This window comes from Carettochelys insculpta, chromosome 6 (genome assembly GCF_033958435.1).
Source record: "Carettochelys insculpta isolate YL-2023 chromosome 6, ASM3395843v1, whole genome shotgun sequence".
Lineage (NCBI taxonomy): Eukaryota > Metazoa > Chordata > Testudines > Carettochelyidae > Carettochelys > Carettochelys insculpta.
In genome coordinates, this window is record NC_134142.1 from 76051961 (window position 1) to 76079088 (window position 27128).

General features: G+C 47.3%; 1 protein-coding gene across 4 annotated transcripts in view; it reads left to right on the forward strand.

Annotated features, from left to right (window-relative positions):
* The window catches only part of GALNT18 (polypeptide N-acetylgalactosaminyltransferase 18), a 564545-nt gene that overhangs the window by 258128 nt on the left and 279289 nt on the right, over window positions 1-27128 (forward strand). For all 4 annotated transcript variants that reach the window (XM_074997382.1, XM_074997381.1, XM_074997379.1 and 1 more), the window contains exon 3: window positions 14201-14367. In XM_074997382.1, coding sequence (XP_074853483.1) covers window positions 14201-14367 — 167 coding nt within the window. The remainder of the gene's footprint in view (window positions 1-14200; window positions 14368-27128) is intronic.

Consider the following 27128-nt stretch of genomic DNA (forward strand, 5'->3'; position numbering starts at 1 on the left):
GAAGGTTACTGTACTTTCTTGTTTCTTTGCTTATTGTGAAGAATATTTTGAATATACATCTTCTTCTGCAAGTGGATGCTCCTTTTTCAATATAACTATCAAATTTTATTCTCCGAGGAGCTGTCATTTGTGTGATAAGCTTCTTAGCTGAGAAATGATATTTTCAGATACTTTTACATTACATCCCATCAGGTTTTCCATGATGTTTCACCCACTTGCTGCATCAATGAATGAATTTGTCCCTGGTGTTTTACCTACAGTATAACCACACTTGTGAGTTTAGTGCAAGTGATAGAATACGAAAAAGTAGTGCAAACACAATGGCAATGCAGAAAATTTTATGTGGTATATATTATTTGTCAACACATATCAATTACTTTTCTGGCTCCTACACTCTTAATAAGGTATCATATATCCAAAGAGGGTCTACCAGAGTGATGCTCCCAACTGTTGTGTAGGTTCAGGAGAAAATAGAACATTTATTTAAAGTTGAAAGCCAAACTCATATAAATGGTGGCACAAGATGCTGAGTTTAAAAAAAAAAAACCTGCTGGAAAATACAGTAGGTGTAAGTCATGTCATAATACAACTTGCCAAATCTGGCATGTAGTGAGTTTGCAAAACAAATGTACCTTACACTTCTGGAGGCTTAAAACAGTGAGGTTGCAGGAAAAGTAACTGAAAGGTGGATCCCAAAATACCAGAATTAATTCCTGTTGTGAACATAAGGAATAACTGCACTGGTCTAACTGTCAGAAATGTTGAATAGTAATGGAGAGATACCCATGCTAGTCTAGATACCGTCAAAACAAAAAAGCAGTCAAATAGCACTTTAAAAAATAACAAAATAGTTTATTAAGTGAGCTTTTGTGGGACAGACCCACTTCTTCAGACCATAGCCATACCGGAACAGAGTCTATTCTGGTATGGCTATGGTCTGAAGAAGTGGGTCTGTCCCACGAAAGCTCACCTAATAAATTATTTTGTTATTCTTTAAAGTGCTACTTGACTGCTTTTTGTTTTGTTAGAAATGTTATGTTTCAATGGCAGAGGTTAGAAAAGTACTCAAAGTTACTTGAGTGAAAGGGAGGGGGAAAGGATGCAGTATTGTAGTTTTCCAGAAGATCCTTTGACCTTTACTTAATTACATCTTTCCCTAAAGCAGCTATACTTTTACTCAAGTAACTTTTTGGGCTATTTTCCCCACCTGTATTCAGTAGTGACCTCTGCTTTTTCTGAACACCTTACACCCGATGCAGTCCTTACATCAGAATTTACATCACAGCTTTGTGTGGCCTGCAGCCTTCTGCCCTTGTCAATTGCTTGCACCAGCTTCGGACCTGCGTGCTTATTGCAAGCCAGACTGTTTGTATAAATCACCTCTAAATCTGGCCAGGTATTTACTGTGTTTGATAAATTTGTTGCAATATTTTATTATTGGCATTATGCTGGAGGAGCTGCCGCTAGAGGTCCACATACATGTGGCGGCTCAGGTGGAGGAGGTGGCAGCTTCTCTGGGGTGCAGCAGTGGTAATTCTTTTAACTTGGCTGGGGGATTCAGGGACCAGGCCAGGTGGGTGTTAGCCCAGCATGCTCCTGCAGGGGTGCGGGAGGAGGGGAGAGCTGGGGAGGGGAGCTCAGTGACAGGGGTTTGGGCGGTGGCAGGGAGGATTGAGCCAGCCCATGCTGGGTGATCGGCCTGGAGATGGAGCCAAGTTGGGCTGCAGAACTTGGGGAGCAGCGTGGGGCTGTAGGGCAGGGTGGGATTTGGTGATGGATCAAGCTGAGGAGGGTGCAGGGGTTGGGCTGGGCCTAAGGACACTGCAGGGAGTGGACTGGCAGCCAAGAAGGCCAGACCATGGCGTGGAGCCTGGAGAGCGGAGCTGCTTGCTACCTGGTGCGTCTCCAGGTGGTGGATAAGAGGGAACCTCTCCTAAGAGGTTTGCTGCAAATTAAGTGCACTTTGTGCAAATATGCAGCTGTGGACCAGCAGAGGCAACTTTACCACGGTGTGAAGGGGCACTGCTTGGCATCTGTTGTCCCAACTAAAAATCACAAGTGCCCAATGACAATGTTATGGTGTGGCATATGTAGCCCACCATCAAATAAGGACACCGCCCCCTAATTCTGCATGAGATGAGGGTCTGGGGTCCTTGGATTATTTTGGATAATCCAAGTGATGTACGAACCATGATTTGGTCACCAGCATCCAAGGGAGTGTGACTCCTTACATCACCCCAGGGAAGACAGCCCTGTCAGAAAATTCCTCACTGCCTTTGGGTAGGTTTGGGAGACGCAAAGGCTATGGGAGTAAACCCAGACAGAAAATCCCAGAGTGGAGACTTTAAGGCAGCTAGCAGGGAGGATTAATCAAACCTGCTTTCTGGCATCTCCTTGTAGTCACCTCAGTTCCAAACATACTGACTTCTGTCTTTCCTTTGGATTCAACTGGGGCGACCGAGAGGGGGACAGTGCTGCTTGAGCAATGCACTTGCTGCAGACACTTGCCCAGACAATGCAGCGTGTAAGAGAGTGCCAAAGGGAGAGGACACTCCACCCTCGCTGATAGCATGGAAACAACATGGGAAGTGGCAGTTATGGGTTATAAGCCCTCTTCAACTGGTGAAGAGGAGGATGCCATGGGTCACTTATCAGTGGGAGGAATTATTGTGCTCCACTGGTCAGCTACCACGCACTTCAAACTGGGCAGCCCCCAGTCAATAAGGTGCTGACCCGCCACATCTGCCTTCCTCATTGGGTGCAGGGGGATAGACCAGAAATCGGAAAGTAGATATAAATAGCATTCTCACCATAAAACAAAATTATAAATCAACTTGCCTCCAGCTCAGTAGCTGGAATGTGCAGACCATATGTCTGGGACTTGAATTTGTCTATAACCTTACAAACATGGACTCAATATGCACAACAGCAGTCATAGATCAACAGCTTCACAAATTGAATGTTGACATTGCTGCTCTCCAGAGCTGTGTCTACACGTGCACGCTACTTCGAAGTAGCGGCACTAACTTCGAAATAGCGCCCATCGCGGCTACACGTGTCGGGCGCTATTTCGAAGTTAACGTCGATGTTAGGTGGCGAGACGTCGAAGTCGCTAACCTCATGAGGGGATCGGAATAGCGCCCTACTTCGATGTTCAACGTCGAAGTAGGGACCGTGTAGACGATCCGCGTCCCGCAATGTCGAAATTGTGGGGTCCTCCATGGCAGCCATCAGCTGGGGGGTTGAGAGACGCTGTCTCTCCAGCCCGTGTGGGGCTCTATGGTCACCGTGTGCAGCAGCCTTTAGCCCAGGGCTTCTGGCTGCTGCTGCTGCAGCGGGGGATTCATGCTGCATGCACAGGGTCTGCAACTCGTTGTCGGCTCTGTGGATCTTGTGCTGTTTAGTGCAAGTGTGTCTGGGAGGGGCCCTTTAAGGGAGCGGCTGGCTGTTGAGTCCGCCCTGTGACCTTGTCTGCAGCTGTGCCTGGCACCCTTATTTCGATGTGTGCTACTGTGGCGTGTAGACGTTCCCTCGCTGCGCCTATTTCGATGTGGTGCTGCGCAACGTCGAAGTTGAACATCGACGTTGCCAGCCCTGGAGGACGTGTAGACGTTACTCATCGAAATAGCTTATTTCGATGTCACCACATCGAAATAGGCTACTTCGATGTAGGCTTCACGTGTAGACGTAGCCCCGGAAGGCAGGCTGGTAGATGCTGGGTCAGTGAAAGAAGCCAACTACATTTTCTTCTGGAAGGACTTGACTTCAGAGGAGCATCGCCTTTATGAAGTTGGATTTGCGTTCAGAACAATCTGCTGAAATCTATCAGTACACCTACAGCTAAATCAGAATGCATGATATGCTTAAAGCTCCACACCAAGACAACATCATCAGTGCTTATGCACCCACATTGGTGTCATGCACCTAAGACAAGGACTGCTTTTATTGTCTTCAGAAAGTTATCGGCTCCTTTCCGACTGGTGAACTGTTCAGCACTGGTGACTTCAATGAAAGAGTTGGACATGACCATCAGTCCTGGCCTCAGTCTGCCTCAGTTATCATGGTACTGGGAAAATGAACAAAAAGGTCAAAGTCTTCTCAAATTCAGCTCTCAGAATCAGCTCTGCGTCACGAATACTTTAATTTGAAAGAGTGTCACAAGGTTTCATGACACCACCACAGATCCAGTCACTGGCATCAACTTGACCTAGTACTGGTATGCAGGAAACATCTCAATGCCATCAAACTTACACACACGTACCACAGCGCAGATTGCAACACTGATCACTCCTTGATCATCAGCAGAGTGAAAATTGTCCCAAAGAAACTCTATATGACAAAATAATGCAGCAAACCAAATATCAGTACCCTCAGTACCATGTGCTGAAATGCTCTGTCTTTGCAGATGATCTCACTTGCAAAATGGAACGCAAACCAGACCATCAAACCATTGATGAAACATGGTCCATGCTGTGAGATGCAATATAAGATTATGCCAAATCTGCCTTTGGAACGTGTAAATTCTCCAACAAAGACTGGATTGATGAAATGCTGACATTCTTAGGCCTCTTCGTGAAGAAAAACACAAGGCACATCTGAATAATGTAAAGAACACATCTCAGAGCACAAGAGATCAACGTCAACATGCAAGATCTGTTCTTCAGAGAGAATCCAGACAGTATGCAAACAAGTATTGGGCCAATCTGTATGTTATAATCTTCAAAAAGCATCTGATTTGGGTGACCTGAAAACTAGTTATGATGGATTTAAGAAAGCACTCGGACCAAACATTATCAAAGTCACCCCACTGAAGCATTAAAATAGATGGGTGATCACAGACAAAGCTGCAGAAGTCCAGATGGGTGGAATGCTACTCAAGTCTTTATTCTCCTGAGTGTACAATACAACCTGAACTTGACAACCTCATCCCAACCCTTCCAGAGACGTCTGAGCTAGATGCAGAGCCTACAGAGGAGGAACTTTCTCAAGCTCTTGATGCTTTCTCCAATGGAAAAGTGCCAGGAAGCAACAGAATCCCATCTGAAGTCCTGAAGGCAAACAAAGCTGTGCTCTTCTCCTTCCGCTGATTTACTCCTAAAATTTTGGAGAACAGGAGATGTCCCACACGACATGAAGGATGCAAACATCATCACTCTATAAAAACAAAGGTGGTAAGAGTGACTGCAACAACTACAGAGGCATCTTGTTATTGAGCATCACAGGCAAAGCATTTGCCCGTCATTCTCAAACACGTGAAAACTTGCAGATGGAGAGGCTTCAAGAGCTTGCAAGTTGTTTTCCCTTTACATAAACGTGAAGAAAACTGTTGTATTCACTCATGGTATACCTTATCAACCCAATATCATTCTGGATAACAGCCCATTAGATGTGGTTCAACGATTCTGTTGCCTTGGATCTACTGTCACCACAAACCTATCAATGGATGAAGAATTGAACATCAGATTCAAGAAGGCAGCTACTATTTTGGAAGACTTATGAAATGTGCATGGAACAAAGATACTAGCAGGCATGTGTATTGAGTATCTTGCTATATGGTTCTGAGACATAGACCACCTACTCAAACCAGGAGAAAAAAATTGAACAGCTTCCATCTTTGCTGCCTCCACGGAATTATGAATATCAACTGGCAAGATATAGTTTCAAATGCAGATATCCTGTCAAGATCTGACATACGCAGCCTCATAGAGATCCTCAACAGCAGAAGACTACGTTGGCTTGGTCATGTGAGAAGAATGGGTGATGAACGTCTTCCCAAAAATCTTCTTTGGTGAACTGTCATGTGGGTTGACAACAAGAGGAAGACCAAAGCTAAGATTCAAGGATACATGCAGAAACGCCATGGAACAAATTCATCATTGATCCAAAATCCTGGGAATCTACATCATCAGGTCAAAATACCTGGCAGTGACTGCTATGATAGGGCACATCATCCTTTGATAGTACATGCGCAAGCCTCGCAAAAGAACTTCGTCTTAGAAGGGAGAGCTCTGACTCAAGAATTCGGAAATAGACTGACAGGTGGTTATTTCATTAGACCATTCAAATCTAGTCTTGGACAGACAAGCCATGAGAGAGGCTGCAGGCTCAAACACTGCCCATAGATCCTCATCGCTGCTGCTAACCACCGTCCCTCAAGATGAAAAGGGGCCATATATACATGTATGTTTATAAGAAGCACATGGGATCTTTTCAGAGGGATAAGGCAAGAGCGCTGCATTTATTGAGAATACAGCACTATCATATTACATACAAATAATATACTTCGTTTACTCACAGGCATATGCGTACACATACACACACCTTCTTGTGTTGCTTAGGGTTAACCAAAGTTGCTCACTCTAATCCTTTGGCCAGATGGATTAGATGTGAATACGGAGCCAGGTTCTGTTGATCCGAATCAATACTCTGATGCTGACAAGACAAGAAGAACCCAATCCTGTAGTGGTGCTTATATTTTATAGCTTTTAGTCCGTAGTCCTGGTTCTGTCCCACTGCTCCAGGCATGATGAGTCACCAGCCAACGGCGGATGGGTTTGCTCCTTTCCCACTGCCCCAGATTTCTGTGTGATTTATCATGTACAGATGGGACTTAATCTTGTTCTCTGGGTGGTCACTGCTGTAGAGTCCACTTCTCATTGTTCTTCAGTCACTAAATCTTTGTTGTCCAGACAGGCTGGCTCCAAATGCTAGCTCTCTGAGCAGGAGTGGCTGGCCAATTACCAAAGCAGTTTCTCCACTCTTGATGTTCACAACTCCACATTAGCTGCTGATAATGGGCCACGTCCTCCGTGACTGAACAGACCTTATCAACTCTGGCCCTCCTCTTAACAGGGACTCCCCCCTTTTCATAAGCCCACGTATTTGAATCCACCTCTGGAACCCCCCACTCATGCATCTGGTGAAGCGGGTCTTTGCCCTTGAAAGCTTATGCTCCAAAATATCTATTAGTCTAAAAGGTGCCGCAAGACTTATTGTTCTCTAAGCATCCACATTCACACACACCCATTCTCACTCAGGCAGCACAAGGTTTACAAGCTGTTAGATACAATATGGTGTTAGATGCACAGTGACTTATACAAATATAACAAATACAAAGGATAATACAAAGGTACAAAATAGTATAAAATAACAAATCTAAGAGTAATACAAAAGTCTGTGGCCTATTAAAAAGTACAGGGTGATACAAAGATACATAGTAACACAGTTTCCATTAAAAATACATTGCTATCCAGGGTTGCTACATTGGGTGCTCTTACTGCTGAAGGACAGCACCTTATTTCACATGTCCCAATCAAGTCAGTGGGCCTGTTTGTTGTGTAAAGTGCTTGTTAGTACAGACCAGGGCCTGGCTCTCGGTGCCCAATGAGTTGTTTAAGGCAGAATTCCTTAGGTGGGTAGGGTGACCACCTTGCTGTACGGCAGATATGGGACACTGGCTTCTAGGGATGGGGGGCTGCTGTCCCATGTCAGGGCTGCTCAGCAATGGGGGCTGCTGCAGCCTCCCAATGGGGTGTGTGAGGGGGATTGGGGTTCCTGGCAGCAGGGGCTGCTGTGCTGGGGAGCAGGACAGCTGCCTCCCAAAGGAGATTCCACATAGCAGGAGCTGCCTCCCTTCAGTGCGGGATGCTGGGGAACAAAACATCTGCCCCTTAGAGGGGCTCCCTGGCAGCAGGAGCTGTCTTACCCCAGGTGAAGGATGCCAGGGAATAAGGCAGCCGCCCCATGGCAGAGCAGGGGCTGCTGCCATGGTGTGCCAGGGAGTGGGGCAGTTGCCCCAGGTAAGTGCTCCCCTGCAGCAGAAGCTGCTGCTCCAAGGCGCAGGGCACAGGGGAACAGGGCAGCTGGCTCATAGAGGAGCTCTCTGGCAGTGGGGACTGGAGCCCCGAGACACCAGGTGTCACGGAACAGAAGCCTGGCAAAATACAAGACAGTTTGCCCATTTTCTTGAAGTTGGGGTGCCTGTGAGACAACTTAAATAAGGGGCTGCCCTGTTAAAAACGTGATGGATGGTCACCCAATATTTGGGTCAAATATTTATTTATTTGCTTGCTGAGGCAGTGTGACCAGTAGCTAGCACGCAGAACAGGGATGCTTCGGTGTTATCAAGAGTCTGTTCTTAGCTCTGATATTAGCTTGCTGTCTGACTACAGGAAAGTCAATCTGTACCTCAGTTTCCCAGCTGCAAAAAGGGAGTAATAGTAATTATCTGTCTCACTGTATGGGGTGAATTTTAATTAGTATTCAATGGTTTGTGATCCTTGGGAAGTTTCTGAAAGTGTTAGGTATTCTTCCTTCCCCTTGTTTATATGAATACAATAAACCATCGAGACATGCACTATCGAGTTGCGTATGTCTTGGGGAAACTGCTCCTGTTGGGGCAGCAGCCTGACTCTTTCCACCCCTGACAGGAGAGGTTTCCTGTCGCTTTCAGGGGTGGCAGCCACTCCTATCAAGGCAGCAGCCGTGAGTCATGCTGCCGTCCTGACAGGAGTTGGGGAAAACTGCTCCTGTCAGGGACGACAACCTGACTCGTGGCTGCTGCTTCTGACTGGAGCGGTTTCCTGGCAGAGGCGGCAGCCATGAGTCAGGCTGCTGTCCTTGACAGTTGCTTGCAATGCCAGTTTCCTCAGCTGGGAGAACTGGCACCGCCAGCAGCTGTCTGCACACCGGCCTCCCCAGCTGGGGGAAGCTAGAGGGTTCCTTGGCTGCCCCCCTCCACTTTTCCAGCTGCCCACTCCCCTCACATTTACATGAGATTCGATTTTATGCAGAGGTTGCCCAGGATGCACCCTCCACACAAATCGAGGGATTATTGTACATTTGTGAGAGATCACAACTGTTGATATTCAATTAACTGTGTGATGATTTTGCTGTGACTTCAGTAAATGTCCTCCCCACTATGCACATGGCCTGGGTGGATAGATTTTCTTCATGGGCAACAAGAACTATCTTGTATCTTCCCCTCCCCCACCCCGCTTACAGGAGCTGTGCTTCAAATAGAGCATTAGAAGTTTCTGTAAATTGCTGATAACCATGACAACAGTTATGTTAGCTTTATTGGCCTTAGGCCTCAGACGTAACTGCTGGAGATTATTTTTGGGAGTCCAAATAAATACAGGGCTTTTTTTTCTGGCAGTATATGCCAGTACTGTATACCAGCACCTCCTCACCAGGGTTCCCATGGCTGGGGCCGCTGGCAGAACACAGCTTCCCAGCCATGGGCCTGCTGGAGCCATCACCAGCCCTGCAGCAATCAAGAGCTGGAGCTCCTGCCTGCCCCGCTGCAGTGTGGGATCTGGGAGCCCAAGCCCCCATGCCTGGCGGCAGAGCAGGGATGGGAGTTGGAACTGCCAGTACCCCTCTGGCAGCCCCAGCTGCAGAATGGCTCGTCTCTTTTTACATGAAAAACTACTGAACAAATGATAGTGGTTATTAGAATGATAAATAATATCTAGGATTTTGTTTTAAAAGCAATGACCAATAATGTCTGCGCTGCAAACCTGGGGCTGGCCTGTGACTTATGTTTGTGGGGCGTGGGCTGCAGTACTGCTTAACTGCAGAGTACATGTATGAGACCAGGGACTCTGTGAGATGGGGGGAGGGGTGGTCCCAGAGCTCAGGCTGCAGCCCATCTTCAGAAGTTTACATTGCCATTAAGCAGCCGAGCTTAATGAGTCAGCTGTCACAGACCATCTGTGGGTATCTAACTGCAATGTAGACGTACGTGCTCTACTCAACTCTGCCCCTGTGAGAAGGGTTACTGGTCTTAGCCCTAGTTCAGTTTCCAAATAGGAAATGTGAAGCATAGGCCAATTAAATGTCTCAGCAAGGCCAGAGAGGATGTCAGAGACAGAGAGGGCATTACGATTCAGTTCTTACTAGATGATCACTCTGTCCTTAGACCTTTTCAGACCTAAGGTGTTGAGCGAAGTTACATCTTCCAATACCTATATTCCTTCATGTACATTTTAACTCCACCCCACCCCACCCCCACCCTTCCCCTTTTATTTGGTGGTTCGAAGTTAGAATTATGCTGTTTTCATTCTGAATACAGCTTCACAAAGAAAGGATAGTGATAGATGTATCATGGTATAAATGCCTCGTGTCCTTGGATATTTTGCTCAAAATCCAGGTTGTAAGTGAAATAAGTAGGTCATTTTCTCACTGTCTCTGTGAGACAAGAATGCCAATGTGAGCAATATAGAAGGGAAACATACTTTCTTAAAGGTCGCTGAATGCAAAGAAGGGGAAGTAGATTCCTGCTGGAGGTGAAAATGGGTCTAAATGGGAAGAAAAAAATCTCAGTTTAAAATGCCAGAATTCATCAGTGATGGGGAAGGAATCTATGCAGAAGGGACTGGAAGGATTAGAAACAATTGGGACCTGATTTTTCCCATTCCTTTCAATGCAATATAGTCATTTACACCACGGCAAAATGAGTGTGAAATGCTACCAAGAAAAAATGTCATTCAGTTTTCACGTACTTTAAATTGATGTAAATGGCGATCTGAGGTGCCAGTAAATGGAGGATCAGCAGCCCAGGTGAGATTGATTTGAAAAAGTGTAAACAAATATAGCCAGGAAAAAATAAACCACGGTCCTCTGTGTGTGTGTGTGTGTGTGTGTGTGTGTGTGTGTGTGTGTCACAGTCCTCTGTGTGTGTGTGTGTGTGTGTGTGTGTGTGTGTGTCACGGTCCTCTGTGTGTGTGTGTGTGTGTGTGTGTGTGTAGAAAGAGATGTGGGAAGCAGCCATTTGGTTTGGGTACTTCCGTTTATGCATGAGTTTATGAGAGGGCTGGTCTTTAAACACCAGAACCATAGAGCTCCACTTATGCTGTCAGCGGTGCTGCCGCCCGCCAGCTAATTGGCACCGTGGAGGGCTGACGCTTTCGAAAGAGCCATCTGTGGAGCTTCTACACTTGCACTCTTTCGAAATAGCCTTTCAAAAGGGGGCGCTCTTCCCACCGTGGGAACAGAAGACTGACTTCGACAGAATGGCCCTGTTCTTTCAAAGTTAATTTCGAAAGGTCTCAGTGTGCGTGTAGAGGGTCCACGGGGAATTTTGAAGGGTGGGCTTCTTTTGACATTACTTTTGAATGTATTTGCTAATGTAGATGCAGCCACAGTAGTGAGGTAGTTCAGTCAAGTGGTAAGTGATTGAGTGTAAGTTACAAAAAAGTGGGAGTGCATCTGTAGTGGAGTGGTACTCAGAAAGGGTGACATTCTTTCTGGCCTTATAGAAACATTAAAGAAAATCAAAGAATGCATTTCAGTCAAATCCTTACAACTGAAAGTCCTGCTATGAATAGAAGGGTGGGGCAAGCGCATTAAGTAGAAAAAGGAGCTTACTTGTGGAAAGTAGGATATTATCTGTTGCCAAAGGATCACACTGCAAGTGGGGATCAGTAAATCTTAATACCACTATAACTGCTATTTCTTGTGCTGTAACGGCAGAACTAACTGTGATGAATACTGTCTGAACTTGGTTTTGGTGTGAGAAGAATAAACCAGTTTGCTTAAAATTAAAACTGAGTTTCTTCTTTGAGTGATTTATTCATGTGTATTCCAATGTAGGTGCGCACACACGTGCTCAGCTACCGGAAGATATTTCCCTAGCCAGTAGCTGTCGGGTTGGAGCTGCGTCCCCTGGAGTGGCACTGATATGGCACCCAAGATAGGCACCACCTGCTCTGCCCACCCCCCACTCAGTTCCTTTTTGCCATGGTTGTCCGCTCACACGACTGTAGGAAGTTCCAGCAACAGTCTTCTTTGTTAGCTGACAAATATCAGAGGGGTAGCTAAGTTAGTCTGTATCTTCAAAAACAACAAGAAGTCCTGTGGCACCTTATAGACTAACAGATATTTTGGAGCATAAACTTTTGTAGGCAAAGACCCACTTCATCAGATGCATGAGTGGGGGGATCCACAGGAGTGTTTAAATATATGGACGTATGAAAAGGAGGGAGTCCCAGTGAAGAGGAGGGCCAGAGTTGACAAGGTCAGTTCAGTCACAGAGGATGTGGCCCACTATCAGTAGTTATTGTGGAGTTGTGAACATCGAGTGGAGAAATGAGGTCAGTTGAGTGAGGGAGGATGTGTTAGTCTATAAGGATCCGTTACAAGGTGCCACAGGACTTCTTGTTGATCATGGTTAGCTAGTAGCTGTTAGTTCTAATTAGGTGTTAATAAGTTCTTTATTAGTTAGTGTTGATGCTCCAGCTGAGTAGGGATATCATTCCCCCTCCTCAAGGCCACCATACTGAGGCATGCTGAGGTTGGCAGGCTTCAAAGTCTGTGTCGAATGTGGGAAGGGCATATGCTGAAAAGTGATCCTCATTCAGCCTGCCTGAAGTGTCTGGGCAAGAGTCATCAGCAAGATCACTGCCTGATCTGGAAGACCTTCAAGGCAAGGACCTTGAAGGATAGGGTGCAGTGCCTTAAAGTGCTGTTGATGGAGGCAGCTCTCCAACCCAAGAAAGTCCCATCCACTAGGCTAAGCATGTCTTCCGCAGTGTGGAGTGCACCGACACCAACTTCTGCCACAGTGTTGATGAAGGTGAAGGGATGGTAGCTCAACCTTCTCGGAAACACAAGTCTCAGTCCCTGGTGCCTCACAAAAAAGAAAAGGCACAACAGGGGCTGTTCTTCTGTGGCTTATAAATGCAGCGAGAATTCCCAGGTGGCATTGGAGGAGGTGTGCCAAGGGCAGGTCATGGATGGTAGGGCTTTGACACTGGTCCTGAGATCCAGCCCTCACTCTCTGCAATTGCCTTTGAGATTGGGTGGTGCAGAGTCTCCTTCAGATCAGATCCTTGCTGTTTGCCAAGGAGGAGTGTGTCCCTGAGGCAGGTGCCTAGTCATCCCCCATTTCAGGGCAAGCCTCCATGCTAACATGTCCACTCTAGCAGTTTCTCTGCTAGGTGGCCCCAGGCTTAGGGTTGCAGGCAGAGGAGGTGAAGGGTGAAGTTGACCCAATGACAGATGTCTTGTCCTCCTTGCAGCCCACTAGGGTGGCATTGACTCTCGTTAAAACTATCACCGAGACAGCCAAGGTGGTGTGGCAGTCCCTGGCATCAGCTGAGCCCACAATGAAGAAAAATGAGAGGAGATACTTTGTCCCCTCTACAGGACATGAACACCTTACCCACCTCCCGCCTGACTCCCTGGTTGTGGAGGTGGTTAGCCAGAGGTTAGGGGGTTCCAGGGGCCCTTGCCCAAAAATAGATATCTGTAGGGCTTTGGCTTTTACATAGGTAGGACCAAGCCAGTCAGAGAATCATGGCAGTTCTTCATAGCTGTAGCAGACAGAATTAAGTGCCTCCCAGTTTCATCCCAGAGAATTTCCTCCTGGATAGTGGCTTGTATTACAGAATGCTACAAGTTTTCATGGGTTCCCCCTTCTCATATCAGGGCTCACTCTGCAAGGGTGCAGGCCTCTTTTACAACATTCCTAGCCATGTTCCTATTCAGGAAGTCTGTAAGTGGCCATCCGGTCTTCCAGTCACACCTTTCCAGCCCATTACACTATTACACAGCACTCTAGGGGGGATGCTGCAGTGGGCCATGCTGTCCTGTAGTCATTCCGGGGCTCCGACCCAACCTCCTAAGGTTAGCTTACAGTCACCTACATTGGAATGCACATGAACAATCACTCATAGAAGAAAAGACAGTTACTTCTGTAACTGGTGTTCTTTGAGATGTGGTGTTCATGTCCATTCTCAGACCCTCCTGCCTTTCCCCACCATTGGAGTAGCTAGCAAGAAGGAACTGAGCTGGGAGGAGGGTTGGGGTCAGGATGGGTGGTGCCTGTATTGGCACCACTCCAGGGGACGCCGGTCAGACCCAATGGCTACCAACTGGGGGAAAAATTATCTGGCAACTGAGCCACACCAGCATTGGAAACGACATGAATGGCAGTAACTCTCTTGTCTTCTGAACCTGGAAATACCTGGTTGGTAAAGTGGGGTGTGTGATGGGGGTGAGGAAATATCAAAATACCAAGAAAAATCTGTTATCATATGATTTCCAACGCAGCTTGGTCTCAAGAGGCAGAGAAAATCATCTGAAGTTTATATCACAGGCAGTTTTGGGAAGTCAGCGGTAGCAGTGCCATTGCAGACACAGCTAGAATGATCTCAGAAATGTACTGCAGTTTACATTTATTGTCTTTTATTTTCAGATGCAGAAACCTCACATTTCCCAACAGCCTTCCTGAGGTCAGCATTGTTTTCATCTTTGTTAATGAAGCCCTCTCAGTGATTCTGCGCTCCATTCATTCCGCAATTGATCGGACTCCTCCTCACCTGCTCAAAGAAATTATCTTAGTGGATGATAACAGTAATAATGGTAAGGGCTATCTTTAGAACACTGTTTCTCTACAGACTGTATTGTGTATGATTATTAACACATTTCCCTCAAGTTCTGGATCGCACACATCCTGTTAGAATTTCATATAGTGTGTTTGAGAAATGCCACAGTATTCTTCTGTTTTTCTCCCCTGTACCTTAGACCCTGTCACGTAACACACCAGAAGGCCTTAGAGAGCAAGAGTGGGAACTTCCATCCCTGTAATACAACATCCCTATGTTACATCCTGTTACAGTCTTAAACCCCGCAAACATAAACACCAGACAGCCATATCAGCCCTGACACCTGTGTTTGAACGTGGGAACCTACAGAAACCAGTAACTAGGGCAACCTTGGCTTCAGCCCTATGAGAATGTTAAAAGTGGCATTGAGCCAGTATGTGCACACCCAGTGGACAGCTAAATGATTAAAAATCACTGTAAGTCCTGCCCCTTGCTGAGTTTCACTAGGGACTCTCAGCCTCAGGGGTGCCTTGGCCTTTCCCCGCAGCTGGAGCCATGGCGGCCGCAGCCCTGCTGTGAGGAGCTTTGGGACTGGGACTCCCTGCAGCAGAAGGGATGTAAGCATGTCAAAACACTTCTTATTCAGTAACATACATTCCTATTGTACTTCGCTTGCCAATGTGTACCTTGTGAATAATCTGTATAGTAGATTGAAGTAGGTAAGATTAGTAAAGTACAGTTATCCCTGATTGGCTCTGTGTTGAAGTGAATCCCATAATCCTGTCCATCCCTGGTCTTGAGTTGACAGACCCTTCTCTTGGGATAAAAGTACTTGACACTGAAGTCCAATGGGAGGGGAGGTGGAGAGCAGAGCATCATTACCTATGTGTAATGCAATCAATAGAGTGATATTAGTCAGAGCAGTAGGGATGGGAGACAATGGAAAAGATTTAATACTCTGCTCCCAGGGACCCTCTTCCTTCAGTCTTTGGGGCCAGCAACCTGCTCTTCTTCTTCGAATGATCCCCGTGGGTGCTCCACAATAGGTGTCAGGCTCGCCCGGCGCCACAAATCGGAATTCTTCTAGCAGTTTCTATTGGATCGCGCATGTGCCGACGTGTGCCACTCCCTTGCGCGCCCCCGGCCATGTGTGCGATCCGGTCCCCGCCAGTTCCTTCTCAACCGCCATCAGATGCAGACAGAATCCACTCCGGCTAAAGCCAGAGACAGATAAGATAGTTGTTTTTTATGTGTAGTTCGTTTGTTTTGTCACTATTAAAAAAAAAAAAAAGAAGAGAAACAAAGAGAATATTAGACAGCAGAGAGAAGAGGAATGAAGGAGAGAGGGGCGGGCAAGAAGGCTGTTAAGCCGTCCGCTGCCCTGAAGGCCGTGAATGTTATTTTGGGTTAGAAAGCACTGATTAGTGGCTAAGTACTCTATTAACAGTAAAGACTCACCGTGATGGCTTCTTCGGGGTTTAAGAAGCGTGAGTCATGCCGCGAGGCTATGCCGGCCTCTGATGGGCATAGTGAATGAATTCGCTGCCTGGGAGAGTCGCACGTTACCCAGAAGTGTTCCCACTGCGCTAAGCTTACAGCCAGGGCCAGGAAAGACAGAGAGATGAGTCTCAAAATGCCCTTGTTTGATAAGGCTCTCCAGCCTGAACTGCCGGAGAAGCCTCACGCAGAAGGGCCCTCTGGGTCACATAAAAGGAAGGCAGCCTCTGTGACCCCCTCTGTGCAGAAGAGGAGAAAACTCTCCCCGGCTCGATCCTTGCCGGTGGGCCCAGCGGGCAGGACGAACGGAACACAGAGCCCCCAGCCGCGAGCTCATGAAAGCGGCAGCGCAGCAGTGCACGTGGCAGAGGCCGAGTCTCCGATTACACAACAGGCAGCACGGAAGGCGCTGCGAGCGCCAGCGCGGCAAGCGCCGGAATCGGCAGCACTGACGCATGCGGCACCAGCTTCCGCGGTGCCAACGGCGCAGGGGCACCCGGCACGGAGCCTATTGGCGCAGGAGGAAGCTACCCGCGTGGCACCGCCGCTGATGGTGCCCACCGCGGTGCTGACAACGGGGCCGAGATCCCTGGCACGGGAGGGGGCGGCGCCCACCCCACAGGGGAGGGGCAAGGCAAAAGCAAAAACTCGGCACCTGAGTCCATCTCCAGGCAGGACCGCACTGCCCTTATCACCCAGCACCCCCCCCCGATATATACATGCCGCACTGCCAGGCTGTAACTCCACCGGCTTATCTCGGGCCTCCCTCTCCGTTCCTCCAACCAATTTCGCCGTGGCTCGGGCCACCTTCACCATTTTTGGGCATGGATCCCCTTGAGTACTATCACAAACCGGCTTCACCACTGTCTATGTCGTCGCAGAGGTCCCGCTCTCCCAGACATCATGGGTACACTCCCCGATCGTGGTCCAGGTCTCCATCACCGGGCCCTTGCCCGTGCTGCTATGGTCGTCCTCATCATGCTGAACACAGACACCGCAGGTCTAGATCCGGGGGCAGGTCCTCTCCTACTACTCGTCAATACTCCCGTGTACACTCTCGCTCTGGGGCGGGAACACAGTTGTCCCGGGGGAGTTAGGTCCAGATTCCCGAGACTTCCCTTCACAGTCCTCCAGGGAGCAAGTATAGCATCGACCGTGGGAACCAGAGGATTTGGGAGAGGTTTACCCCAGAGGTTCCTCCTCATCCTCCCCAGATGAGGCTATTGCCCCCGGGGATGTCTCCCCTCTGGATGACCTTAAACAATTCCAGGAGCTGTTCAACAGAGTAGCTTTCACGCAGGACATTCAAATAGCAGAGGTGCAGGAGAAGCACCATAAACTCCTGAACAATTTGAGACCCCCGGCTTCATCTAAAATCGCTGTCCCGCTGGACGAAGCCATTATGGAGTCAGCCACTAACATATGACAGACTCCGGCCTCTATTCCACCTTCGAACAAGAGAGCGGATAAAAAGTACTTCGTCCCAGCCAAGGGCATGGAGTTCCTCTTTAGTCACCCACAACCCAATTCTTTGGTGGTCGAATCGTCCCAGCAGAGGTCGAAGACGTCTCAGTACAAATCGGGGGGGAGGGGGGCGGATAAAGATACTGTTTGGCAGGAAGGTCTATTCCTCCTCTACCTATTATTGAGAATGGCAAATTACGCGGCACATCTATCAAACCACAACTTTGACAATTACTCCAGACTCACTCCCCTCATGGATTCACTCCTGGAGGGCAAGAAGCCAGTGTTAAAGGCGATTGTCCAAGAGGGCTATGCGGCATCACGGACGGGAGTCCAGATTGCCCTGGACGTGGCGGACACAGCAGCACGTTCAACAGCCGCAGCAGTGGTAATGTGTAGGGAATCCTGGCTCCAGACATCTGGTATCCCCAGAGACCTACAGGCGAAGATTGTGGATCTTCCCTTTGATAAGCAAAGGCTGTTTGCGGACTCAACTGAGTCGGTCCTCCACTCCAGCAAAGACTTGAGGGCCACACTTAGGACCTTGGGTATTTATACTCCCCCATACAAGAAAAAGAAATTTTATCCTCAGCAAAGATTCTATGCTTACCAACCACAGCGCACTCAATATCAGCGAGGCTACGACCAAGGGCACCATCAACAGCAGCAGCAGTACAGGGCTCCCAGGCGACATTCTCAACAAAGCCGTACACCCTCAGGACAGGCTCAGAGACAGCAAGTTTGACGGATATGTAAGGGGCTGCACTATCAATACCATCGCTCAATGCCATTCTCATCTCATGTTCCATCATCGCCTCAAACCGTTCCACTCCCAATGGCAAAAGATCACCACAGACAAATGGGTGCTAGAAATTATAGCCATGGGTTACACAATCCCTTTCCAGTCACTTCCACCGACGAAGCCTCCCGCCCGGCCTCATCTCAGGGACGCTGCCCACGAGGCGAGGCTGAAGCAGGAGGTAGATCACCTCATGTTCATAGGGGCGGTGGAAAGAGTGCCGGAACAATTCCAAGGGAAAGGTTTTTATTCATGCTACTTCTTAACAGAGAAGAAAACAGGAGGCTGGAGGCCGATTTTGGATCTACGGGGCCTCAACCGTTACTTGCACAAGCAACGCTTTCGGATGATCACAGTTGCCTCCATACTTACGGCACTGGATGATGGAGACTGGTTTGCAGCCCTTGACGTACAAGATGCTTACTTTCATATAACAATCCACCCGGCACACAGGCGCTTCCTCCGCTTCACGGTCAGTGGGGAACATTTCCAGTACAGGGTTCTTCCGTTTGGCCTATCCTCGGCACCCAGAGTCTTTACCAAAACCCTGGCAGTGGTATCAGCCTACCTGCACAGACAGGGGGTGTTTATTTTCCCATATCTGGACAACTGTCTACTGAAAGGGGCCTCAAAGGCAGAGGTCCTACGCATGATATGCGTCACCGTGAACACGTTTACTTCGTTGGGCCTAGTTATCAACCTCGCAAAGTCAAAGACCGAACCCACACAAGATATAGAGTTCATAGGGGCACGCATAAACTCTATCACAGGAAGAGTATACTTGCCCGACGCCTGCTTCCGCGCCATCAACTCCCTGGTGCAAGTCATGACGTACAGCCCCACGGTGCCGGTCCTAACATGTCTGCAACTGTTGGGGCACATGGCGGCAGCAACGTTTGTGGTACAGAATGCCAGGTTACACATGCGAAGCCTGCAGCATTGGCTGGCAAGTGTTTACAAACCGGCATCCCACACTGTCCACAGGGTAGTGTCGCCCACGACGGAGGTGTGCAGATCCCTAGCGTGGTGGGAAAATCCCGAGAATCTGCTAGTGGGGGTGCCTTTCCACCAACCACAAATTTCTATTTTTCTTACTACTGACGCCTCCCACATAGGATGGGGAGCGCACATTGGCAGCAAGGTGACGCAAGGGCTGTGGTCCCCTGTGGAACAGACACTGCATATAAACATACTGGAGCTCAGAGCAGTGTTCAGTGTGTGCAGACATTAAAGTAGTCGGGATCAATACCAACAATACCTCCACTATGTTCTACATCAATCGACAAAGAGGGGCATGATCCCGTGCGTTATGTGCGGAAGCAGTCTGATTGTGGAACTGGTGCATCGCCAACAACATAACGTTGAAAGCCTCGTACTTGCCGGGCGCCCACAACGTGAAGGCAGATCAGCTAAGCGGGTGCTTTGCATTCACGCACGAATGGCAGATCTGCTCCGACCTGCTACGGCGCATATTTCGTACATGGGGGTTTCCCCACGTCGATTTGTTTGCCACCCAGTACAACAAGAAGTGTCCCCAGTACTGCTCCAGAGCAGGAATAGGGCGGGGGTCCCTGGGGGACGCATTCATGATTTCATGGAAGGGCCCTCTACTTTACACGTTTCCCCCCAACAACGCTTATCCACAAGGTTCTGCAGAAAGCCAGAAAGGAGAAAGCTCGCATGATACTCATAGTTCCAACTTGGGACCGGCAACAATGGTTTCCCTTGCTTCTACGCATGTTGGATCGTCCACCACTCCCCCTACCGGTGGTGCCGGACTTACTCACGCAGGCTCAGGGGTCCATAGTGCACCCGCACCCTCAGGGACTGCGCCTACACGCATGGTTAATCCATGGCTCAGTGCCTTAGAGAGCACGTGTACGGAGGGAGTACAACAAGTCTTGGAGTGTAGCCGAAGGACCTCCACCAGGAGGACTTATGAACAGAAATGGACTCGATTTACAGCCTGGTGTTCTGCCAAGCAGTTAGCTCACCTTGACGTTCCTATAACCGTAATACTAGAATACCTATTGGACCTCAAACGAGACGGGCTTTCTCTATCCTCGCTAAAGGTCCACCTCCCTTCTATATCAGCTTTTCGGCATACAGAGGAAGGGCCCACTGTATTTGCCCACCCTATCATCAGAAGGCTCTTGAAGGGGCTGGTAAACCTGTACCCCCCTTGAAAACCGCTTCCGCTGTTGTGGAGTTTGGACTTGGTGCTCAGCATGCTATCGGGACCACCCTTCGAACCATTAGCCACGGTACCCCTCCGACTCCTTACGATGAAAACAACCTTCTTCCTTGCGATTACGTCAGCCCGCAGGGTGAGCAAGCTCGCAGCAGTGATGGCAATGCTGCCCTGCACAGTGTTCTCAAAGGAGGCGGTAACCTTACGGTTACACCCAGCCTTCGTTCTAAAAGTTTCCTCAGAGTTCCGTCTTAACGAACCAATAGTTTACCCTCATTTTACCCGAAGCCTCACAGCTCCAGCAAGGAGGCGCGCCTAAATCTCCTAGATGTGAGAAGGGCGTTGGCCTTTTACATAGACAGAACTAAGTCCTTCCGGAAAACGGACAGGCTTCTGGTGTCTCTTGCTCCCAGGTCAAAAGGGGAAGGCCTCTCTTCACAGAGAATTTCAAAGCACATTGTGTCCTCTATAAAAATGTGCTACGAGCTTTGAAAGACCCCTTTGCTGGCCCCGCCTAGGGCTCATTCCACCAGGGCGGTGGCGGCGTCAACAGCCTTCTTCAAGGGCATCGCGTTAAAAGACATCTGTAGAGCGGTGACCTGGTCATCCTACGACACCTTCGCCAAGCATTATGCCCTGCATCGGATATTCGAGGAGGATACCCGTCTGTTGACAGCAGTCCTCTCGGGGGCAAGCTGCACATAAACCGATTACCCACCTCCTTACTTGCGTTGCTGCTGGTTAGTTACCTTTTGTGGAGCACCCACGGGGACCACTCGAAGAAGAAAGAGAAGTTACTCACCTGTAGTAACAATGGTTCTTCGAGATGTGTCCCCGTGAGTGCTCCACCACCCGCCCATCCTCCCCGCTTCGGATCTCTGTCTGGTATTTTTCAGGAGCATCCGAGGCGGCTGGTCAAGGAACTGGCGGGGACCGGATCGCGCATGGCCAGGGGCGCGCAAGGGAGCGGCGCGCGTCGGCGCATGCGCGATCCAATAGAAACTGCTGGAAGAATTCCGATCTGCGGCGCCGGGCGAGCCCGACACCTATTGTGGAGCACCCACGGGGACATATCTCGAAGAACCATCGTTACTACAGGTGAGTAACTTCTCTTTTTCATTCTCTGTGTCCCTTTCGTTTCAGTTGTGTGCTCTGTCTCTTTCTTTTTCTTCCCACTCTCTATGTGCTTTCTACCGGATTGCTGACTCTCAGTTCCTCCTGACTGCTTATTGGCTGTCACTGCCAATCCTAATCTCGCTGTTTGCTGCTCACTGGCTTTATGTCTCCACGTGGACTTTCCAACTCTCAGGCTGAGGAACAGGGTAGTTAATTTCTGACATGCTTAGTGCTTTCCTGAGACAATTTTCAGTGGGGCCATGCTGGGCATTACTTACATGTTTCATCCTCTGGAACCATTGCAGATGAAATTTTAAGTGAGCTGCTCAAGGGACATTTAATTTTCTGAACGATTGGGCTCTGCTGGGAGTTAATTTCAAATTCATAAAATTTAGGTGGGATCAAAATGCATTCAGCTGAAGGGGACTGCCAAATGAAGGGCTTCTGTTCCATCCCTAGCCTCATTACAGCTATTACATTTTTACATATTACATTATTACATATTTTCCTGCATGCTGGGGCCCACTACTGTATCTCTGATGCGTGTTGGAGGTGTACAGAACAAAGACAGTGTAGCAGGCAAAGTGAATAAGCTCCATTCCCAAGGCTGAAATTCTCCTCCTCCTCCTCCTCCTCCTCCTCCTCTTCCTATTCCGTCTGTCAAGAAAAAAACCCTCAAATCCCAGCTTGAAAAACCCTTGCACATAAAACAACTGGGTTTATGATGTTAGCATGATGGCTGTACAAGGGTGTTTAAGTCCAATTTCAGCCCACATGGATAACAACGTATATAGAGTCAACCAAGCCTGACTTCGCCGTTCTTTAAACACCTAATCATGGAGCAGCATGTGCAAGACGGTGTGCAGGATTTATGAGTCAGTGGTCTTGGGGTATAATGTGGGATGTAACAGTGCAAAGAATGGATCAAAAATCCCAAATATCATCGCAAACTATGAGAGAATGAAATAAAACAAATGGAGTGATTCAGAAACTCACTTATGGACCAATGCATCCCGTTTGGCTTCTTTGTGCATTTTAGTAGATAGAGCTTGTGGTGTTCCCTGCCACATGGTTTTGTGGGAACATTTCCATCATTTCCATTTCCATCTGTAACTTTTTTCTTTTCACTTCAAATCATAGGGTTGGAAGAGACCTCAGGAAGTCATCAACTACAACCCGCTGCTCAAACCAGGACCAATCCCAACTAAATCATCCCAGCCAGGGCTTTGTTAAGCTGGGACTTAAAAACTTGTAGGAATGGAGATTCCCTAACCTCTCTGGGTAACCTATTCCAGTGCCTCATCACCCTCCTAGTGAAGTTTTTCCTAATATCCAGTCTAGAACTCCCATACTGCAACTGGAGCCTATTGGTCTTCCTTCTGTAATCTCTCACCACTGAAAACAGCCTCTCTCCATCCTCTTTGTAACCTCCCTTCAGGAAGTTGAAGGCTGCTATCAAATGCCCCCTCACTCTTCTCTTCTGAAGACTAAATAAGCCTAAATCTTTCAGCCTCTCCCCATAGGTCATGTGTTCCAGTCCCCAGATCTTTTTTGTTGCCCTCCACTGAAATCTCCTGTACATATGCCTCCATTTTGTAATGGGGAGCCCAGCACTGGGCACAGTATTCCAGATGTGGTTTCATCAGTCCTGAATAAAGGGGAAAAATCCTAGATCTGCTGGCAGTGCTTTTACTACTGCAGCTCAATATGGGGTTAGCCTTCTTGGCTACAAGGGCACGTTGCTGACTCATGTCCAGCTTCTCATCCGCTTTAATGCTCAGGTCCTTTTCTGCAGAACTGCTGCTTAGTCCGTCGGTCCCCAGCTGGTAGCAGTTTTTTGAGATTGTTATCCCCTAAGTACAGGAATCTTCACTTCTCCATGTGAAACTTCATCACCAGATTTTTCTCCTCCAATTTGTCAAGGTCACTCTGGACCCTGTCCTTAACTTCCAACATATCTACCTCTCCCCCAGCTTAGTGTCATCTGTAAATTTGCCAAGGGTGCAATCCATCCCCTCATCTCAGTCATTGATGAAGATAGTGAATAAAACAGGCCCCAGGACTAATTCTTGGGGAACTCTGCTTGATACAGATTGGTAAAATGTCTAGTGTGCATTGATCACACCCATTGAGTCTGACCACCTTGCAGTCCATTTATCCAGTCCATACTTCCTTAACTTACTGGTGAGAATATTGCGAGAAACCGTATCAAAAGCTTAAAGTCCACCATACTTCATCATAGGATTGGTCAGGCATGATTTGCCTTTGGTGAATTCATGATGACTATTCCTGATCACTTTCCTCTCTTCCAAGTACTTCAGCAAGGAGGATCCCTTCCATGACTTTTCCAGGGACTGAGGTGAGGCTGACAGGTCTGTAGTTCCCCTGATTCTGCTTGCTCCCTTTTTTAAAGATAGGCGCTATATTTGCCTTTTTCCAATCATCCAGAAGCTCCCCTGGATCTCCAGGAATTTTCAAAGATAATGGTCAGTGGCTCTGCAATCACATCAGCCAACTCCCCGAGCACCCTCAGATGCTTTTGTTCTGGCCCCATGCATTTTTGTATGTCCAGCTTTCTAAGTAGTTCTAAACTTGTTCTTCCCCCGACTGAGGGCTCCCTACCTCATCCACATATTGTGCTGCCTGGTGCAGCAGTCTAGGAGCTGACTTTGTATTTGAAGACAGAAGCAAAACAACAGCATTTAATATTTCAGATTTTTCCACACCATCTGTCACCTTCCCCATTCAGTAGCAGTCCGACAGCTTCCCTCACCACCTTTTTATTGCTATCATCCCTGTGGAAATCTTTCTTGTTACCTTTCACATCCCTTGCTAGCTGCAACTCCAATTGCACTTTAGCCTTCCTGATTACATTTCATGCTATTGGTTATCTGTTTGTTTTGGTGATGTGAATTGAGGATAAGTAATATGGTTGAACTCTCAAACATCCCTATAGGAATTCAGCACTGTATCTTTCATGTAAGGCTTAACAGGGCTATAACATGGGGGGTCTGGATTGAAAAATATTCTTGGAACATCTGTTCCAAAGCCTGAAGTATCAAAGGCAAGTCATCCAAGAAGTTAAGCATTTGAGTTTAGGAGGATGCAAACACTAATTAGGGCTTGATCCCAGTTCTGTTGAAGTCAATTACAAAGATCCTATTGACATCAAATTGGGGGCTAATGTCAGATCCTGCCTACATGAATATTTCATTACAGCTCATCATTACAGTTGCACGGGAAGAACTTGATATTACTCCCAATTACTTCTACTCCTTTCATTGGGAACTATTGCTGTCTGTAGTAGGGGGCTGCCTAGATAAAGGCAGTTTTGGATTAGTGAGATTATCCATAAGAATGGAGGGAATAGGAAATCACTGGAGCTCCTTGAGTGCTAGTCTTTTAGGAAGATCCCATTCACCCTGGTTTGTATTAGCACTCATTATTATGTACTATGTTATGGTTGGCCTCTGTCTTCATTAATTCATAAATAGTCTTGAGAACAGGGATCCTATTTCCTTAATATATGTTGGAGGTGGTCCCCTGATGCAAAAGTGAATCCAGATCTGACTTAGAATATTACCAGTTTGGACATAGGATACTCAGCTGTATTGTTTTGCTCCATGCTGTGGCCAGTACATAATAATAATGATTTTGGTACCACTCCACCATTGTTGCCAGCAAAAGAGAAATATTTGACTTTTCTATTCAAGTTTCCATAGTTCTGGGGAAAAAAGGTAATAAAATAGGGACAGTCACTTGTTAGAATTGTGCGATCTTCATCGGATTTATCACCATTTGTGAGCATGGTCTGTCTGCTGCTGTAGAGCCAGGGGGACCATATGAAACAGGCTCATTTACAGCCATGACTCCCCAAAAGAATCTACACCAATGGCTTCTGATTGGGTTCTCATTCTAAACTTCAATACTGTTCCCAGGATATAAGAAGCATAAGCCACTGCGTCCATTTTGCCTCAGTAAGAGAGAGCTGTTCTTCAGTTTAGACTGTGTGTCGGCTTGCTGCTACGCCAGCCTGTGTCCTTCACCAGCAAACTCCTCAGGACTCTGCCATTCTTAACTGTTACCTCCCAGGACAATCAGTGAACCATAAATTTCCAAGTTCCTCAGACACTGCTTCCTGCAGAATCCAGTCCTCATCACTGGACACTAACAGAAGCTGTGTCTTCCTCCAAGAGACAGGACACATGCCATCCTGATAGGTTAGTTGAGGACTGGCTTTTTCCAGTGATTCTCAAACTTCTTGTATTGGTAACCACTTTCACACAGTAAGCCTCTGACTGTGACAACCCCCTCCTCAGATAAATTAAGAATGGACAGTTAATTTAATTTAATTTAATGGGGGCTCAGGCTTTCAGCCCTCTGCCTGACAGCCCCAGCTTTGTTAGGTTGCCACCTCCTGGTGGTAATCTTGCAAACCCCAGTTTGAGAAGGTCTATTTTTACTTTACTATAGCACTGAAATTGTTTTTAGTAAACTAAGAAAAAGTAATTTGCTGATAAAGAGCATAGATTTAACTGAGACTAAGTAAGAGGAAAAGTGACAGTATAGTTGAAAATAAAAACAACAATTTCTAGTGCCTAACACAAAAGGCTGACAAGCTATGTCTTTGGCTGAATAGCATTATCACTTACATGAAGCTAACAGCATCTCCAGCCCCTTCCTAGTTGAAGTAGCCAATGGTTACAGAATCAGAGCATGCTGATTGGTATGTTCCCTAGCTGATAAACAGCTAATGGAGTTCACTAAGGAAGGTTTGCTGAACTATAAAATGGAAGAAATGTACTCTGAAAAGTTTCTCTCCCTTGCTGCTTATTCTTTGGGGTTCTGGTGCTACATCCCTTTGTCATTTTCTGTTTAATTTGATGCGATTTGACTTGATTGCTTTGTTTACATTAGTTCTGAATGTATAGTAAAATATAGTAAAACCTGCCAAGAATGACCATTCACTGCAGTTAGCAAAAATGATCACTTGTAGGAGAGAGTCTCTTGTCAAAGGTTTGCACATTACAGAGCAGTGGTGTTCAGGGACCTCTGCAAGCAGTCACTTGTGACAGGTGGTCTCTCAGGCAAGTTTTCCTATACTTCCATGTCTCTGGCCTTGCACATGGGAGACTCACGTAAACAAAGCAACATTGCTGTGTTTATAACAAAACCTGTCTGTCTGTGACAAGCTTGTTTGCTCTGTTCAGATTCTGTAGTTTTAATATAGTTTAGAAACATATTTCTAAACATACATGCAGTTCGAATAGTAACAAAGAGGAAGCCGTGCTAGTCTATACACCATCAAAACAAAAAGCAGTCAAGTTGCACTTTAAAGACTAGGAAAATGGTTTATTAGGTGAGCTTTCATCGGACAGACCCACTTCTTGGGTCTGTCCCACGAAAGCTCACCTAATAAACCATTTTGCTAGTCTTTAAAGTGCTACTTGACTGCTTTTTGTTTTGATACATGCAGTTCTTTACTTATTAACTTTACATACATTGCACAATAGTAGTAATAGCCAGAAGAGGATCACCAGGTTTCATTAAAAACTTACTTGATACACTTTTAGAGTTCAATAATATACACTGCCAGCTGCTTCCATGTTTGTTGTATGGGGTTTTGATCCCCCTGTTCTATTCACGGACCATCTGGACACTACTTGCCATACCTACTTCTTCAGAAGCGACAAGGGGATGCTGGGGGCAGTCACAGAGATATTTAGAGGGA